The 19872-nt window shown below is 39.6% G+C and overlaps 1 protein-coding gene across 1 annotated transcript; it reads left to right on the plus strand.

The window, feature by feature from the left end:
• The first annotated feature begins 11379 nt into the window (after window positions 1–11379).
• Window positions 11380–12393, plus strand: LOC141561954 (putative E3 ubiquitin-protein ligase TRIML1). The gene has a single exon (XM_074301999.1). The coding sequence runs from the start codon at window positions 11380–11382 to the stop codon at window positions 12391–12393; it is 1014 nt and encodes a 337-aa protein (XP_074158100.1).
• Window positions 12394–19872: the final 7479 nt, after the last annotated feature.

Below are 19872 nucleotides of genomic sequence, written 5' to 3' on the forward strand. Positions count from 1 at the left end.
GGGGAGTCATTCATCAGACAGGCTGACTTGCTGCTGAGCAGGAACCTGCAGACTCAGTGCAGCACTGGCCAAGATGCTCCAACCTTACCTGCTGCAGAAAGAGCTGGGCCTCAGCACCTGTGATCAACATGGACAACGAACGATGTTCTTCTGTGAGGAAGACCACAGAGCCCTCTGTGATTCCTGCTTATCAGCCCCAGAGCACAAGGACCACCAAGTCCTTCCCCTGGAGACAGCAGCTGACAAGTGCAAGAACACACTCCAGGAGATGTGGAGTATCTTACACACCAAAGAAGAGAAACTTCAAATTTCACTGGGCACATTGAGAAGAAGAGAGGCACAATTCAAAGAGCGTTCCTACCTTTTGAAAGAGTCAGCTTTTTCTGAATTTTGGAAAATTCAACTATTCTTAAGGAATGAAAGTTATGAATACCAAAAAGAATTGGTTAAGGTATCCAGAAGCAACCTGCTCCAACTAGAAGAGTATGAGATCAAGTTGTTCCAAGGAAAACAAAAGCTGCCACAAATAATGATAGAAGTGGAGGAGAATTTGGACATGATGCCCTTGGAAATGATCCAGGCTGTGCCAGGCACTTTGAAAAAAAAGGAAGAACTTGCACTCCAAAGGCCAATGTTTCCTTTCATTAGCTGGCCTTTCTGCCCCATTACAGGCATGGCAGAATTTCTCATGAGTTTCCACAGGGATATAACTCTTGATCCTGAATCAGCCCATCCTCATCTCATCCTGTCAGAAGATTTGAAGAGTGTCCAGTATGGAAGCATCTGTCAAGACCTGCCTGACAACAAAGAGAGATTTGATTCTGTTCTCGGGGTTTTGGGAGCCCAGAAATTCACCTCAGGCAAACACTACTGGGAAGTAGAGGTGGGAGACAAGACAGAGTGGGCACTGGGCATCTGTAAAGATTCAATAGGGAGAAAAGGGAAACTCTCTTTCTCATCACATTATGTAATAACCATCACAGCATTCACATCTGGAAATGGTTTCTTCCTCTATACTCCAGACAAGAAATTTCAATTGGTCTGGCCTCTGCACAAAGTGGGCATTTTTCTTCATTGTGAAAAGCAACAAATAGCATTTTATGATGTCACACACAGTTCCCTTATCTACAGTAACCCAAACATAGATTTGGAAGGGACTCTTCGCCCTTATTTCTCTCCTTGCTGTCCCAAAGAAAGAAGCACCGCTGGTTCACTCATCATTTGCCCCAAGAGTCCACTGGAGAGGTGTGTCACAGGTCCCAAATGCTAAGGATGACCCTTTGTGAAAAGTTAGTGTAACACTGCCAGTGACACTCTCTATCTTTGTATTCCTGTTGAAATGGTGAATAAAGTGTGATTATTTAAACTGAGAAACTCTTGTCTGTTTTGTTAATCCTTCTTACCATAAAGAGGACAGGTCATTTTTTTTCCCTTTGGTGGCTGATCTTCCAGCACCTAATTGGGAAGGGGAGGCTGTTAGAAGAATAGGAGAAAAAGCCTGAGGAAAATAAAAGAGACAGAAAAAACTTCCAAGTACAAAAGGAGGAAGAGCAAAATTTGGAATGCTAAGTCGCAGTAGGAATATCTAAACAACCAAGCAGATAAGGAAGCAAAGAAATAAAGAAAGAAAAGGAAGAAACCTTTTCTTGGTTGAAAGTCTAGGCAGATGGGTAGGGAAAGTCTATTGCTCTGAGTGAGAGGGATCTACTGGAGGATCATAGCAGACTCAAAGATCTTGCAGGAAATAAGAAAATATAAGAGGTACAGGTAGAAAGGTTTTGTGAAGAATTGCAATAAATTAGTCCTCAACTGAGTAGGAAAATGAAGCCAGACCTTTTGCCAAATATACTTTCATTTTTTCTTTCTGTTTATCTAGGCTTCTCTTGTAGAACTTTCTGTACCTCTTCTCAGAGCTATCCCATTATGGAATACAAGCTAGAACATGAGTGATACTGTCACCATGTGTCTATGTTAAATTCCCATTTTTCAAGCTAATTAAAGTAAAGTTGCAATGTTTTGAAAATTTGAAGAGTAAAATCACTGTGGTCCAAAGTGCCTAGGTGTAAACAGCCTTGGGTATCTGTAATTTCTTTGGAGTATTTTGAAAGGGGGACCAATGGTGACAACACAGCCCCAGGGAAGAGAGTTGAAGCACTTTGCAAAGTGGGAACTCTCACATTTGGAGTATTAAATAAAAGAACCTTCATGGGGCAAACAATGAAAAATAATAATACTAATAGCAACTCACTTCTCAGGTCTTTGTGGCAAGAACCAAAAGGAAGAAACCAACCTTCTTTCTAAGTTGAATGTCTAATAGGAAAGGAATCAGAAATAAAGTCCTTCTAAAAAATCTTTTATAAATGTATATGTATCTTAATCTGATTATTGAGTCATAATTATAAAATGAGGCAAAAAATGTGAAATAAGGGGGTTGATATAGCAAAGGTTGATACTTGTTTTCTTCATGGAAGCCATGGGTGGGAAGCAATTTCTGAAAAAAAGATTTTGTTTGGGGTGGAGGAGGAAGGGTGGTGTGAGGGGAGTGTGTGGGTGTTGTGGTTGGGGGAGGGGATTTTTCCTGTCTCCATCTCAGCACATCAGAAAGGTGATGTCTTGAGGCTTGCAAATGAGAATGTTATTTTTTTTTTTTTTTGGTAAAATATCCTTGAGATTTTATCTCTAGTATTAAAATACATTTTACTTTGTCGTACATAATGTACTTAAGTATTTATAAGCTGAATTTTTAAATTGCATCATTACATGTAATAAGAGAAATCACTATGTAAAAAGTCTATTTGGTATAAAAAAATTTCCCAAATTTTAGATTTTAAAAATTCACATTTTTGTATATTGGGTTTATATGCCAAGTTATCTGTATGTTATTAAGATACTTTCTAAATCTTAAAGTTATTGAGATAAATTTGCTTTTTATTTTTTTTTTTGTTTTAATCTTTTTTTTTTTTTTATTCATTTTTCCAAATTATCCCCTCCCTCCCTCCACTCCCTCCCCCCCCCCCCATGGCAGGTAATCTGATACATTTTACATGTGTTACAATATAACCTAGATACAATATATGTGTGTAAATACCATTTTCTTGTTGCACATTAATTATTAGCTTCCGAAGGTATAAGTAACCTGGGTAGATAGACAGTGGTGCTAACAATTTACATTCGCTTCCCAGTGTTCCTTCTCTGGGTATAGTTATTTCTGTCCATCATTGATCAACTGGAAGTGAGTTGGATCTTCTTTATGTTGAAGATTTCCACTTCCATCAGAATACATCCTAAATGAGAATGTTATTACTAAGTGACCCAATAAGCAGATGTCTCCAAGTTCAAGGAGGGAGGGAGGGAGTTTTCTTCTCAAGAGTTGCTGACTCCTAAGGGTGGGATTAGAAGGAAGGTGAGAACTCCCCTCTCAAGCAGAGAGTGGAAATCCTCTCAAAAGACAAGAGTTCTCACCTTGTTGGGGGTGGAGTTAAGAGAAGGGTTAAGCAGAGGAAGAGAGATATAAAAGGCTCAACCAGCTCAGTGCCAAGGTCTTTTGCTGCCAGAGCACAAGGGCTGGAGCTAGCTCTCTCCCTACCTGAAAAGGAAGGAATCAGAGCTTTAGGAACATACATACAAGAGTGTCATTAAAAACCTGCAGCTAGGTCTCACTTGCTTGCATCTGCCTGAACTTCCTCATTGACTGGGTGACTGAGAGTGCAGAGAGTGTCTTCTCCAGGGCAGTGAGGGAGTCACTGAAACCTCAACCTGTACAGAGTGCAGGGGAGTCATTCATCAGACAGGCTGACTTGCTGCTGAGCAGGAACCTGCAGACTCAGTGCAGCACTGGCCAAGATGCTCCAACCTTACCTGCTGCAGAAAGAGCTGGGCCTCAGCACCTGTGATCAACATGGACAACGAACGATGTTCTTCTGTGAGGAAGACCACAGAGCCCTCTGTGATTCCTGCTTATCAGCCCCAGAGCACAAGGACCACCAAGTCCTTCCCCTGGAGACAGCAGCTGACAAGTGCAAGAACACACTCCAGGAGATGTGGAGTATCTTACACACCAAAGAAGAGAAACTTCAAATTTCACTGGGCACATTGAGAAGAAGAGAGGCACAATTCAAAGAGCGTTCCTACCTTTTGAAAGAGTCAGCTTTTTCTGAATTTTGGAAAATTCAACTATTCTTAAGGAATGAAAGTTATGAATACCAAAAAGAATTGGTTAAGGTATCCAGAAGCAACCTGCTCCAACTAGAAGAGTATGAGATCAAGTTGTTCCAAGGAAAACAAAAGCTGCCACAAATAATGATAGAAGTGGAGGAGAATTTGGACATGATGCCCTTGGAAATGATCCAGGCTGTGCCAGGCACTTTGAAAAAAAAGGAAGAACTTGCACTCCAAAGGCCAATGTTTCCTTTCATTAGCTGGCCTTTCTGCCCCATTACAGGCATGGCAGAATTTCTCATGAGTTTCCACAGGGATATAACTCTTGATCCTGAATCAGCCCATCCTCATCTCATCCTGTCAGAAGATTTGAAGAGTGTCCAGTATGGAAGCATCTGTCAAGACCTGCCTGACAACAAAGAGAGATTTGATTCTGTTCTCGGGGTTTTGGGAGCCCAGAAATTCACCTCAGGCAAACACTACTGGGAAGTAGAGGTGGGAGACAAGACAGAGTGGGCACTGGGCATCTGTAAAGATTCAATAGGGAGAAAAGGGAAACTCTCTTTCTCATCACATTATGTAATAACCATCACAGCATTCACATCTGGAAATGGTTTCTTCCTCTATACTCCAGACAAGAAATTTCAATTGGTCTGGCCTCTGCACAAAGTGGGCATTTTTCTTCATTGTGAAAAGCAACAAATAGCATTTTATGATGTCACACACAGTTCCCTTATCTACAGTAACCCAAACATAGATTTGGAAGGGACTCTTCGCCCTTATTTCTCTCCTTGCTGTCCCAAAGAAAGAAGCACCGCTGGTTCACTCATCATTTGCCCCAAGAGTCCACTGGAGAGGTGTGTCACAGGTCCCAAATGCTAAGGATGACCCTTTGTGAAAAGTTAGTGTAACACTGCCAGTGACACTCTCTATCTTTGTATTCCTGTTGAAATGGTGAATAAAGTGTGATTATTTAAACTGAGAAACTCTTGTCTGTTTTGTTAATCCTTCTTACCATAAAGAGGACAGGTCATTTTTTTCCCTTTGGTGGCTGATCTTCCAGCACCTAATTGGGAAGGGGAGGCTGTTAGAAGAATAGGAGAAAAAGCCTGAGGAAAATAAAAGAGACAGAAAAAACTTCCAAGTACAAAAGGAGGAAGAGCAAAATTTGGAATGCTAAATCGCAGTAGGAATATCTAAACAACCAAGCAGATAAGGAAGCAAAGAAATAAAGAAAGAAAAGGAAGAAACCTTTTCTTGGTTGAAAGTCTAGGCAGATGGGTAGGGAAAGTCTATTGTTCTGAGTGAGAGAGTTCTACTGGAGGATCATAGCAGACTCAAAGATCTTGCAGGAAATAAGAAAATATAAGAGGTACAGGTAGAAAGGTTTTGTGAAGAATTGCAATAAATTAGTCCTCAACTGAGTAGGAAAATGAAGCCAGACCTTTTGCCAAATATACTTTCATTTTTTCTTTCTGTTTATCTAGGCTTCTCTTGTAGAACTTTCTGTACCTCTTCTCAGAGCTATCCCATTATGGAATACAAGCTAGAACATGAGTGATACTGTCACCATGTGTCTATGTTAAATTCCCATTTTTCAAGCTAATTAAAGTAAAGTTGCAATGTTTTGAAAATTTGAAGAGTAAAATCACTGTGGTCCAAAGTGCCTAGGTGTAAACAGCCTTGGGTATCTGTAATTTCTTTGGAGTATTTTGAAAGGGGGACCAATGGTGACAACACAGCCCCAGGGAAGAGAGTTGAAGCACTTTGCAAAGTGGGAACTCTCACATTTGGAGTATTAAATAAAAGAACCTTCATGGGGCAAACAATGAAAAATAATAATACTAATAGCAACTCACTTCTCAGGTCTTTGTGGCAAGAACCAAAAGGAAGAAACCAACCTTCTTTCTAAGTTGAATGTCTAATAGGAAAGGAATCAGAAATAAAGTCCTTCTAAAAAATCTTTTATAAATGTATATGTATCTTAATCTGATTATTGAGTCATAATTATAAAATGAGGCAAAAAATGTGAAATAAGGGGGTTGATATAGCAAAGGTTGATACTTGTTTTCTTCATGGAAGCCATGGGTGGGAAGCAATTTCTGAAAAAAAGATTTTGTTTGGGGTGGAGGAGGAAGGGTGGTGTGAGGGGAGTGTGTGGGTGTTGTGGTTGGGGGAGGGGATTTTTCCTGTCTCCATCTCAGCACATCAGAAAGGTGATGTCTTGAGGCTTGCAAATGAGAATGTTATTTTTTTTTTTTTTGGTAAAATATCCTTGAGATTTTATCTCTAGTATTAAAATACATTTTACTTTGTCGTACATAATGTACTTAAGTATTTATAAGCTGAATTTTTAAATTGCATCATTACATGTAATAAGAGAAATCACTATGTAAAAAGTCTATTTGGTATAAAAAAATTTCCCAAATTTTAGATTTTAAAAATTCACATTTTTGTATATTGGGTTTATATGCCAAGTTATCTGTATGTTATTAAGATACTTTCTAAATCTTAAAGTTATTGAGATAAATTTGCTTTTTATTTTTTTTTTGTTTTAATCTTTTTTTTTTTTTATTCATTTTTCCAAATTATCCCCTCCCTCCCTCCACTCCCTCCCCCCCCCCCATGGCAGGTAATCTGATACATTTTACATGTGTTACAATATAACCTAGATACAATATATGTGTGTAAATACCATTTTCTTGTTGCACATTAATTATTAGCTTCCGAAGGTATAAGTAACCTGGGTAGATAGACAGTGGTGCTAACAATTTACATTCGCTTCCCAGTGTTCCTTCTCTGGGTATAGTTATTTCTGTCCATCATTGATCAACTGGAAGTGAGTTGGATCTTCTTTATGTTGAAGATTTCCACTTCCATCAGAATACATCCTAAATGAGAATGTTATTACTAAGTGACCCAATAAGCAGATGTCTCCAAGTTCAAGGAGGGAGGGAGGGAGTTTTCTTCTCAAGAGTTGCTGACTCCTAAGGGTGGGATTAGAAGGAAGGTGAGAACTCCCCTCTCAAGCAGAGAGTGGAAATCCTCTCAAAAGACAAGAGTTCTCACCTTGTTGGGGGTGGAGTTAAGAGAAGGGTTAAGCAGAGGAAGAGAGATATAAAAGGCTCAACCAGCTCAGTGCCAAGGTCTTTTGCTGCCAGAGCACAAGGGCTGGAGCTAGCTCTCTCCCTACCTGAAAAGGAAGGAATCAGAGCTTTAGGAACATACATACAAGAGTGTCATTAAAAACCTGCAGCTAGGTCTCACTTGCTTGCATCTGCCTGAACTTCCTCATTGACTGGGTGACTGAGAGTGCAGAGAGTGTCTTCTCCAGGGCAGTGAGGGAGTCACTGAAACCTCAACCTGTACAGAGTGCAGGGGAGTCATTCATCAGACAGGCTGACTTGCTGCTGAGCAGGAACCTGCAGACTCAGTGCAGCACTGGCCAAGATGCTCCAACCTTACCTGCTGCAGAAAGAGCTGGGCCTCAGCACCTGTGATCAACATGGACAACGAACGATGTTCTTCTGTGAGGAAGACCACAGAGCCCTCTGTGATTCCTGCTTATCAGCCCCAGAGCACAAGGACCACCAAGTCCTTCCCCTGGAGACAGCAGCTGACAAGTGCAAGAACACACTCCAGGAGATGTGGAGTATCTTACACACCAAAGAAGAGAAACTTCAAATTTCACTGGGCACATTGAGAAGAAGAGAGGCACAATTCAAAGAGCGTTCCTACCTTTTGAAAGAGTCAGCTTTTTCTGAATTTTGGAAAATTCAACTATTCTTAAGGAATGAAAGTTATGAATACCAAAAAGAATTGGTTAAGGTATCCAGAAGCAACCTGCTCCAACTAGAAGAGTATGAGATCAAGTTGTTCCAAGGAAAACAAAAGCTGCCACAAATAATGATAGAAGTGGAGGAGAATTTGGACATGATGCCCTTGGAAATGATCCAGGCTGTGCCAGGCACTTTGAAAAAAAAGGAAGAACTTGCACTCCAAAGGCCAATGTTTCCTTTCATTAGCTGGCCTTTCTGCCCCATTACAGGCATGGCAGAATTTCTCATGAGTTTCCACAGGGATATAACTCTTGATCCTGAATCAGCCCATCCTCATCTCATCCTGTCAGAAGATTTGAAGAGTGTCCAGTATGGAAGCATCTGTCAAGACCTGCCTGACAACAAAGAGAGATTTGATTCTGTTCTCGGGGTTTTGGGAGCCCAGAAATTCACCTCAGGCAAACACTACTGGGAAGTAGAGGTGGGAGACAAGACAGAGTGGGCACTGGGCATCTGTAAAGATTCAATAGGGAGAAAAGGGAAACTCTCTTTCTCATCACATTATGTAATAACCATCACAGCATTCACATCTGGAAATGGTTTCTTCCTCTATACTCCAGACAAGAAATTTCAATTGGTCTGGCCTCTGCACAAAGTGGGCATTTTTCTTCATTGTGAAAAGCAACAAATAGCATTTTATGATGTCACACACAGTTCCCTTATCTACAGTAACCCAAACATAGATTTGGAAGGGACTCTTCGCCCTTATTTCTCTCCTTGCTGTCCCAAAGAAAGAAGCACCGCTGGTTCACTCATCATTTGCCCCAAGAGTCCACTGGAGAGGTGTGTCACAGGTCCCAAATGCTAAGGATGACCCTTTGTGAAAAGTTAGTGTAACACTGCCAGTGACACTCTCTATCTTTGTATTCCTGTTGAAATGGTGAATAAAGTGTGATTATTTAAACTGAGAAACTCTTGTCTGTTTTGTTAATCCTTCTTACCATAAAGAGGACAGGTCATTTTTTTCCCCTTTGGTGGCTGATCTTCCAGCACCTAATTGGGAAGGGGAGGCTGTTAGAAGAATAGGAGAAAAAGCCTGAGGAAAATAAAAGAGACAGAAAAAACTTCCAAGTACAAAAGGAGGAAGAGCAAAATTTGGAATGCTAAGTCGCAGTAGGAATATCTAAACAACCAAGCAGATAAGGAAGCAAAGAAATAAAGAAAGAAAAGGAAGAAACCTTTTCTTGGTTGAAAGTCTAGGCAGATGGGTAGGGAAAGTCTATTGCTCTGAGTGAGAGGGATCTACTGGAGGATCATAGCAGACTCAAAGATCTTGCAGGAAATAAGAAAATATAAGAGGTACAGGTAGAAAGGTTTTGTGAAGAATTGCAATAAATTAGTCCTCAACTGAGTAGGAAAATGAAGCCAGACCTTTTGCCAAATATACTTTCATTTTTTCTTTCTGTTTATCTAGGCTTCTCTTGTAGAACTTTCTGTACCTCTTCTCAGAGCTATCCCATTATGGAATACAAGCTAGAACATGAGTGATACTGTCACCATGTGTCTATGTTAAATTCCCATTTTTCAAGCTAATTAAAGTAAAGTTGCAATGTTTTGAAAATTTGAAGAGTAAAATCACTGTGGTCCAAAGTGCCTAGGTGTAAACAGCCTTGGGTATCTGTAATTTCTTTGGAGTATTTTGAAAGGGGGACCAATGGTGACAACACAGCCCCAGGGAAGAGAGTTGAAGCACTTTGCAAAGTGGGAACTCTCACATTTGGAGTATTAAATAAAAGAACCTTCATGGGGCAAACAATGAAAAATAATAATACTAATAGCAACTCACTTCTCAGGTCTTTGTGGCAAGAACCAAAAGGAAGAAACCAACCTTCTTTCTAAGTTGAATGTCTAATAGGAAAGGAATCAGAAATAAAGTCCTTCTAAAAAATCTTTTATAAATATATATGTATCTTAATCTGATTATTGAGTCATAATTATAAAATGAGGCAAAAAATGTGAAATAAGGGGGTTGATATAGCAAAGGTTGATACATGTTTTCTTCATGGAAGCCATGGGTGGGAAGCAATTTCTGAAAAAAAGATTTTGTTTGGGGTGGAGGAGGAAGGGTGGTGTGAGGGGAGTGTGTGGGTGTTGTGGTTGGGGGAGGGGATTTTTCCTGTCTCCATCTCAGCACATCAGAAAGGTGATGTCTTGAGGCTTGCAAATGAGAATGTTATTTTTTTTTTTTTTTTTGGTAAAATATCCTTGAGATTTTATCTCTAGTATTAAAATACATTTTACTTTGTCGTACATAATGTACTTAAGTATTTATAAGCTGAATTTTTAAATTGCATCATTACATGTAATAAGAGAAATCACTATGTAAAAAGTCTATTTGGTATAAAAAAATTTCCCAAATTTTAGATTTTAAAAATTCACATTTTTGTATATTGGGTTTATATGCCAAGTTATCTGTATGTTATTAAGATACTTTCTAAATCTTAAAGTTATTGAGATAAATTTGCTTTTTATTTTTTTTTTGTTTTAATCTTTTTTTTTTTTTATTCATTTTTCCAAATTATCCCCTCCCTCCCTCCACTCCCTCCCCCCCCCCCCCATGGCAGGTAATCTGATACATTTTACATGTGTTACAATATAACCTAGATACAATATATGTGTGTAAATACCATTTTCTTGTTGCACATTAATTATTAGCTTCCGAAGGTATAAGTAACCTGGGTAGATAGACAGTGGTGCTAACAATTTACATTCGCTTCCCAGTGTTCCTTCTCTGGGTATAGTTATTTCTGTCCATCATTGATCAACTGGAAGTGAGTTGGATCTTCTTTATGTTGAAGATTTCCACTTCCATCAGAATACATCCTAAATGAGAATGTTATTACTAAGTGACCCAATAAGCAGATGTCTCCAAGTTCAAGGAGGGAGGGAGGGAGTTTTCTTCTCAAGAGTTGCTGACTCCTAAGGGTGGGATTAGAAGGAAGGTGAGAACTCCCCTCTCAAGCAGAGAGTGGAAATCCTCTCAAAAGACAAGAGTTCTCACCTTGTTGGGGGTGGAGTTAAGAGAAGGGTTAAGCAGAGGAAGAGAGATATAAAAGGCTCAACCAGCTCAGTGCCAAGGTCTTTTGCTGCCAGAGCACAAGGGCTGGAGCTAGCTCTCTCCCTACCTGAAAAGGAAGGAATCAGAGCTTTAGGAACATACATGCAAGAGTGTCATTAAAAACCTGCAGCTAGGTCTCACTTGCTTGCATCTGCCTGAACTTCCTCATTGACTGGGTGACTGAGAGTGCAGAGAGTGTCTTCTCCAGGGCAGTGAGGGAGTCACTGAAACTTCCACCTGTTCAGAGTGCAGGGGAGTCATTCATCAGACAGGCTGACTTGCTGCTGAGCAGGAACCTGCAGACTCAGTGCAGCACTGGCCAAGATGCTCCAACCTTACCTGCTGCAGAAAGAGCTGGGCCTCAGCACCTGTGATCAACATGGACAACGAACGATGTTCTTCTGTGAGGAAGACCAGAGAGCCCTCTGTGATTCCTGCTTATCAGCCCCAGAGCACAAGGACCACCAAGTCCTTCCCCTGGAGACAGCAGCTGACAAGTGCAAGAACACGCTCCTGGAGATGTGGAGGATCTTACACACCAAAGAAGAGAAACTTCAAATTTCACTGGGCACATTGAGAAGGAGAGAGGCACAATTCACAGAGAGTTCCTACACTTTCAAAGAGTCAGTTAATACTGAATATGGGAAAATTCACCAGTCTTGGAGGGATGAAGAGTGTCAACACCTGGAAAGGCTGGAGCAGCGATCCCGAGACTATCTGGTCAACCTGGAAGAGAAGGAGCATGAGCTGTCCCAACAAATCCAGCATCTACAAGAAATGCTGTTCCAAGTAGAAGAGAATTTGGACAAGATGCCTTTGGCAATGATCCAGGATATGCCAGGCACTTTGAAAAACAAGGAAGAACTCCTACTTAACAAACCAGAGCTTTCTTACATTTCCTGGCCTGTCTGCCCTGTCACAGGCATGAGAGAAATGCTCATGAGTTTCTACAGAGATATAACTTTTGATCCTGAATCAGCCCATCCTCATCTCATCCTGTCTGAAGATTTGAAGAGGGTCCAGTATGGAAGCATCTGTCAAGACCTGCCTGACAAGAAAGGGAGATTTGACGCTTCTCTTGTGGTTTTGGGAGCCCAGAAATTCACCTCAGGAAAACACTATTGGGAAGTGGAGGTGGAAGATAAGACAGAGTGGGAATTGGGCATCTGTAAAGATTCAGTCAGGAGAAAGGGCCTGATCTCCTCCTCCTCCTCTGGGGATATAAGTACCCTCATGGGCTTCATATGTGGCAATGGATTCTTCCTATGGGATTCAGAAAAGACTGTCAATGCAGCTTACCTGTGCAAAAATTGGGCATTTTTCTGGATTATGAAATGAGCTCTATAGCATTTTATGATGTCATGGGCAGATCCCTTATCTACAGTAACTCAAACATAGATTGTGAAGGACCTCTTTGCCCTTATTTCTCGCCTTACCTTCTCTGTGGAGAAAGCACCACTGGTTCACTCATCATTTGCCCCAAGAGTCCACAGTAGAAGGCTATCACAGATGCTAATTACTATGGATGATCCTCTCTGACAAATGAGTAAATATGATACTGACAGTGACATTCTATTTCTTTGAATTCCTGTTTAAATGGTCAATAAAGTGATGTATCATTAAAACCAAATGAAATAAAATCTGCCTTCTTTTTACTTCTACTCATAAAAACTGACAGGTTATTTTTTTTCCTCGTTGGCTAATCTTGTAGCACCTCAAGTAGAAGGAAAAGCAAAGAGAAGAAAAGGAGGAAAGGAATGGAAAAAAGGAAAATAGGAATCAAAAATTTCCAAATATTTTAGGAGGAAGATCAAAATCTCAAATGTTAAATTATCCTATGTATGAAAAACAAATTACCAACTCAGCTAGAAAAAAAACAGCTAAAAAAGTATGAATGAATAAGGAAAGAGGTGATATTTTCCCTTATCCTAGGGAAGTGGGAATGGAAAGACTATTGTTCTGAGTGAGAAACAAGTTCAGCTTGAGGAACATAGTCAAATCAAGGACCTTCTACTGAAGAAAGTGATATAAGACACTACAGATATAAACGTCTTGTGAATGATGGTAATACATTAGTCTTCAACTATGTAAAACCTGAAAGAAAAATATTTTCGCAAAAATACTTTCATTTTTATCTTGTGTTTTTGGCCATTCCGCTGTAGAATTTTTGTCCCTCTTTTTGGAGCTATTGTAAAATGCAATATAGATATGGGCAGGTAGGTGGCACAATGGATAGAGCCCCACCCATGAAGTCAGGAGGATCTGAGTTCAAATATGGAATCAGACACTTCCTACTTCCTAGCTGTGTGATCCTGGGCAAGTCACTTAACCCCAATTACCTCAGGGGAAAAAAAAAATATATATATACATATATAATTATATATTACTATTGATACTATCACCATGTCTCCAATTAAAATTCCAATTTAATTTAAATCCAATTACAACTGTTTTGAAAGAATGAAGGTGTAGACAATCTTCTTCTGAAGTGCCTAGATTTGAATGTCATTTCAAACCTTGAGGTCCTTAATTCTATAAAAGGAACAATTTGAGAACACAGCCCCATTGCAGAGACAGAAGCACTTTGTGAAGCAGGAGTTCTCACCTTTTGAGTAGTAAAAAGAGGGAGAGAACGGGACAAAGTTGGAAAAAAAAGACACCAGCAGCTATGGTAAACTCATGAGGATAATATTAAGGGATAGATCAGTTCTCTGAGAGCCTCCACAGCTGTGGTTCATAACATCTGAAGGAGTTCCAAGGCAGACTTAGCTGTCACAGGTGTTGATGGCTGGGAACGAGATAAACTAGAGTCAGAGGGAAGAGGAGATATTGGGACAATGCAAGGGCCTCTCAGTCAGAGAAATCAGACAACAGCAAATACCTCTCACCTTGTATCAACCTCTCAAAGGAAGAGATGCATTCTGGGTAGGAACTCCAGCAGTCATTGTCAGATAGCTACCATGTATTCCAACAGGAAAAAAACTTATCTCATGTTTGAATTTAATAGCTATGAAAAAAGTCAGTTTCAAAATGGTAAATGTTCTTGATTATGAAAAGGGACATTCATCATTTTATAAAGTTAGATGCCTATTATACAGTTTGTCAAAGAAAAGCCTCTGAGTCCTAGCTCCTCTACTTATCTTTCAATTGAAGTATTCCTGACTCATTCATTATCTTCCCCAAGAATAATCACTGAGGGCTGTCAATGATACTATGGGAGATTTTCCCTGAGTAGTGATTGAATGTGACCCTGAAAAAGACTTTCTGTTTATTTGAACTTATTTTGACATGGTCAATAATACGATGCATGATTATCAAAACCAATGAGAATAAAGTCTCTCTTGTTTATACTTAGTATAAAAAAAAAGATTTTGGGGTTTGTTCGTTTTTCATTGTTGTTGTTGTTTCTAATGGCAACTGATTTTTAAGTACCTAACTTGGAGATCTGCTCAATAGAAGACAGAAAAGGATTGGGAAAGAAGAGCTAAAGGCAGAGGAAAAGGGAGAAAAAATTTACAAGTACTGCTGAATGAAGAATTAGATGAAAGAATAAATAAAAAAATAAACTCAAAATAACACCTAATAAGTGAATGAATGGACAATTAAATGGATTAGTATGGGTCAAGGAAAGAGAGAATGGTTCTTTGAGATAAAGTCCTAGAGGGACAGCTAGGTGGAGCAGTGGATAGAGCACCAGCCTTGAATTCAAGAGGACCCGAATTCAAATGTGATCTCAGACACTTAACAGTTCCTGGCTGTGTGACCCTGGGCAAGTCACTTAACAACAGCCTCAGAGGGGGGAAAAAAAAAAAAAGATAAAGTCCTAGAGAGATGGGTTTGGAAAGTCAATGCCAGTAAAGGGATGAGGGCGGTGAAAATGTTTATGCTTTTAGAGCCATAGTTTAATAATCATTTTTAATTTTTATGAATTTAATGGGAGAGTAGGGAATGTGGGTATTAATAATGTAGGTTCTGGTTTGCTTTTGTAAAGTCATCAGAAAGGCTCAAGAAGTTATCTCCAGGGAGATAACTGGGACTATAAAAAGCTTTCTTCAATGCTGGTGAAAGCTAGTCCTCAATTGCCTTAAACTATGAGGACCACATCCCCACTTTTTCTTCTAAGAATTGACAATAAAAAAGTCCAGGCCAACCTAGGAAGACCAATTTCAAGTCTGAGAGTATGGTGAAAGGGAGAATGAACAAAGAGGAAAAATCTTCATAAATCTAATGCTTGTGGAAAAAGTCATAGGTGTTGATTAGGAATATGTCTTCCAAATAACTGTCAGTAATAGATTGGGAATGTACATTTAGTATGCAGAACACTTGCAATGACAGAGAAACTGAGGCAAGATAGAGATTAGAGAGTATTTAACATTTTATTGAAAAGGGAGAGATTTAATGGGACCAAATGGATCAAGTTTGGTGCAAGTGCTCAATGAGACTATCTATGGTCTCCAAGAATCCAGAAAAAAATGTGAGTTCTCAATCACATACATGCATGGGTGTGGCAAGTCCATTGTTCTGAGTGAGAAAGACATCTACTTGAGCATCATAGTAGACTAAAATACCTTGCATGAAATAAAATATAAGAGTGATAGAGGTTGTGTGTTGTAAAGAATTGCAATAAATGAGTTTTCAGCTGAGTAGGAAATTGAAGCAAGACATTTTGCCTAATATACTTCCATTTCGTCCTTCCGATTTTTACTTTTCTATTGTAGAAATTTTTGTGTATCTTCTCAGAGCTATTCCATTATGGAATGCAATCTAAAAAATGAGTGATACTGTCATCTTGTGTCCAGGTTAAAGTCCATTTTAATTCAAAGCCAATTAAATTCAGGATGAACTGTATGGAAAAATTGAAGGGTTAAACGATTTGGGCATAAAGTGCATAGGTGTGAACACCATGGTGTGTCTGTAGGTCCATAACATATATATATGTATATATCTCTTAAAAAGAGGGCAAACCCAAGGGGAAAGAGTGGAAAAATTGTGGGAAGTAGGAGTTCTCACCGTTTGAGCAGTAGATGAAAGGACCTTAAAGGGGCAAACAATTAAGAAAATATGACAGCAACCTCCATTCTGAAATCTTTTGTGGCAGAACCAAAAGAAAGAAGGCAAATGTCTTTCTGAGGTAATATCTAAGAAGAAAGGAATCAGAAATAAGGTCCTTCTAAAATAATCTTTTAAAAATATAAAGATCCAGTGATTGAATCATAATTATGAAATGAGACCAAAAGGAGAAACTAAGGGGCAGGGATACCAAAGGGTGATACTTGTTTTCTTCATGGCAACCATGGGTGGGAAGCATTTTCTGAAAAAAAAAAAGATTTTGGTGGAGTGGAGGTTGTGGTGGGGCGGTGTCTTTCCTTGCCATGTTTCCATCTCAGCACATCAGAAAGGTGATGTCTTGAGGCTTGCAAATGAGAATGTTATTGCTAAGTGACCCAATAAGGAGATGTCTCCAAGTTCAAGGAGGGAGGGAAGGAGTTTTCTTCTCAAGAGTTGCTGACTCCTAAGGGTGGGATTAGAAGAAAGTTGAGAACTCCCCTCTCAAGCAGAGAGTGGAAATCCTCTCAAAAGACAAGAGTTCTCACCTTGTTGGGGGTGGTGTTAAGAGAAGGGTCAAGCAGAGGAAGAGAGATATAAAAGGCTCAACCAGCTCAGTGCCAAGGTCTTTTGCTGCCAGAGCACAAGGGCTGGAGCTAGCTCTCTCCCTACCTGAAAAGGAAGGAATCAGAGCTTTAGGAACATACATGCAAGAGTGTCATTAAAAACCTGCAGCTAGGTCTCACTTGCTTGCATCTGCCTGAACTTCCTCATTGACTGGGTGACTGAGAGTGCAGAGAGTGTCTTCTCCAGGGCAGTGAGGGAGTCACTGAAACTTCCACCTGTTCAGAGTGCAGGGGAGTCATTCATCAGACAGGCTGACTTGCTGCTGAGCAGGAACCTGCAGACTCAGTGCACCACTGGCAAGATGCTCCAACCTCACCTGCTGCAGAAAGAGCTGGGCCTCAGCACCTGTGATCAACATGGACAACGAGTGATGTTCTTCTGTGAGGAAGACCACAGAGCCCTCTGTGATTCCTGCTTATCAGCCCCAGAGCACAAGGACCACCAAGTCCTTCCCCTGGAGACAGCAGCTGACAAGTGCAAGAACACGCTCCTGGAGATGTGGAGGATCTTACACACCAAAGAAGAGAAACTTCAAATTTCACTGGGCACATTGAGAAGGAGAGAGGCACAATTCACAGAGAGTTCCTACACTTTCAAAGAGTCAGCTAATACTGAATATGGGAAAATTCACCAGTCTTGGAGGGATGAAGAATGTCAACACCTGGAAAGGCTGGAGCAGCGATCCCGAGACTATCTGGTCAACCTGGAGGAGAAGGAGAATGAGCTGTCCCAACAAATCCAGCATCTACAAGAAATGCTGTTCCAAGTAGAAGAGAATTTGGACAAGATGCCTTTGGCAATGATCCAGGATATGCCAGGAACTTTGAAAAACAAGGAAGAGCTCCTACTTAACAAACCAGAGCTTTCTTACATTTCCTGGCCTGTCTGCCCTGTCACAGGCATGAGAGAAATGCTCATGAGTTTCTACAGAGATATAACTTTTGATCCTGAATCAGCCCATCCTCATCTCATCCTGTCTGAAGATTTGAAGAGGGTCCAGTATGGAAGCATCTGTCAAGACCTGCCTGACAAGAAAGGGAGATTTGACGCTTCTCTTGTGGTTTTGGGAGCCCAGAAATTCACCTCAGGAAAACACTATTGGGAAGTGGAGGTGGGAGATAAGACAGAGTGGGAATTGGGCATCTGTAAAGATTCAGTCAGGAGAAAGGGCCTGATCTCCTCCTCCTCCTCTGGGGATATAAGTACCCTCATGGGCTTCATATGTGGCAATGGATTCTTCCTATGGGATTCAGAAAAAGACTGTCAATGCAGCTTACCTGTGCAAAAATTGGGCATTTTTCTGGATTATGAAATGAGCTCTATAGCATTTTATGATGTCATGGGCAGATCCCTTATCTACAGTAACTCAAACATAGATTGTGAAGGACCACTTTGCCCTTATTTCTCGCCTTACCTTCTCTGTGGAGAAAGCACCACTGGTTCACTCATCATTTGCCCCAAGAGTCCACAGTAGAAGGCTATCACAGATGCTAATTACTATGGATGATCCTCTCTGACAAATGAGTAAATATGATACTGACAGTGACATTCTATTTCTTTGAATTCCTGTTTAAATGGTCAATAAAGTGATGTATCATTAAAACCAAATGAAATAAAATCTGCCTTCTTTTTACTTCTACTCATAAAAACTGACAGGTTATTTTTTTTTCCTCGTTGGCTAATCTTGTAGCAACTCGAGTAGAAGGAAAAGCAGAGAGAAGAAGAGGAGGAAAGGACTGGAAAAAAGGAAAATAGGAATCAAAAATTTCCAAATATTTTAGGAGGAAGATCAAAATCTCAAATGTTAAATTATCTTATGTATGAAAAACACATAAGCAACTCAGCTAGAAAAAAAACAGCTAAAAAAGAATGAATGAATAAGGAAAAGGGTGAAAGTTTCTCTTGTCCAAGGGAAGTGAGAATGGAAAGACTATTGTTCTGAGTGAGAAACAAGTTCAGCTTGAGGACCATAGGAACTCCAGGATCTTCAATTGAAGAAGGTGATGTAAGACACTACAGACATAAAGGTCTTATGAATGATTGAAATACATTAGTCTTCAGTATAACATATAGGTTGATCCTGCCAGTAGCATATGCTTGTCTCAAAGATTAAGCCATGCATGTCTAAGTACACACGGCCTGTACAGTGAAACTGCCAGTGGCTGATTAAATCAGTTATGGTTCCTTTGGTCGCTCGCTGCCTACTACTTGGATAACTGTGATATTTTTTCTAAACCACCAATTCTACTACCTGCTCATTTTTTGATAAAATAGGCACTGAATCTGTATAGACTTGAAAAATTCATTGCAAAATCTAACTATTTAGAAACAAAAACTCTGCTAAATTGTATGTTTCTCATTGGATCACAGTTTGGTGTTTTGCAGTTAAATAAATTTTATTTTGAAAGTTAGAATATAAAATTAGTAATATGTATTGTAAATGCTAATTAAAAGAAGTCTTTCCCTCTATATTTCTCATGCCTACCTCCTTCTCCATCCTCTTCCATCTTTAACTATCCCCAGATTTTTCTTGGCCTCTTCCTTCCCTTTTTTTCCCTTCCATATTTCCTCTTCTCTTTCTCTTTTCAATACATCTTTGTTTATTTATTCTTTCTCTTTAAATTTTAAATTTATTTATTCTATTTTTAATTTATGAAACAAAAGCATTTTCATAACATAGAATAATAAAAGATGATTGCACTTGAAACTGAACATCTGATATTTTTCCTTTTAAATATATAATAAAGTCATCATGTTTCTTCTTTTTTCTTTCTTTCCTTCCTTCACTTCCCCCTTTTTTCCTAAAGATAGCTAACAGGACAAAGGTAGATGTATGTGTGGGGGTGGGGTGAGTGTGGGTGTCTGTGTATGTAAAAATCTTTTTATAGATGCTTCAATTTATCAGTTCTTTCTCTGGGTTTAGATAATATTTTCACAGATCCTTCATAGTTAGTTTGAATATTTATAATAGTTAAAAGGACATTATCACTCAAAATTGTTCTTAAAACAATATTGCTGTTACTTATACTATAATCTCTTCGTTCCCTCCATCCCTTTTTTCTTCCCTTCTTTCCTCTCTCCCTTTTCCCTTTTTCATTCTTTTTTCCCTCCATCCCTTCTCGCCCCCTCCTTTCCTTCCTCCCT

This window comes from Sminthopsis crassicaudata, chromosome 3, assembly GCF_048593235.1.
Source record: "Sminthopsis crassicaudata isolate SCR6 chromosome 3, ASM4859323v1, whole genome shotgun sequence".
NCBI lineage: Eukaryota > Metazoa > Chordata > Mammalia > Dasyuromorphia > Dasyuridae > Sminthopsis > Sminthopsis crassicaudata.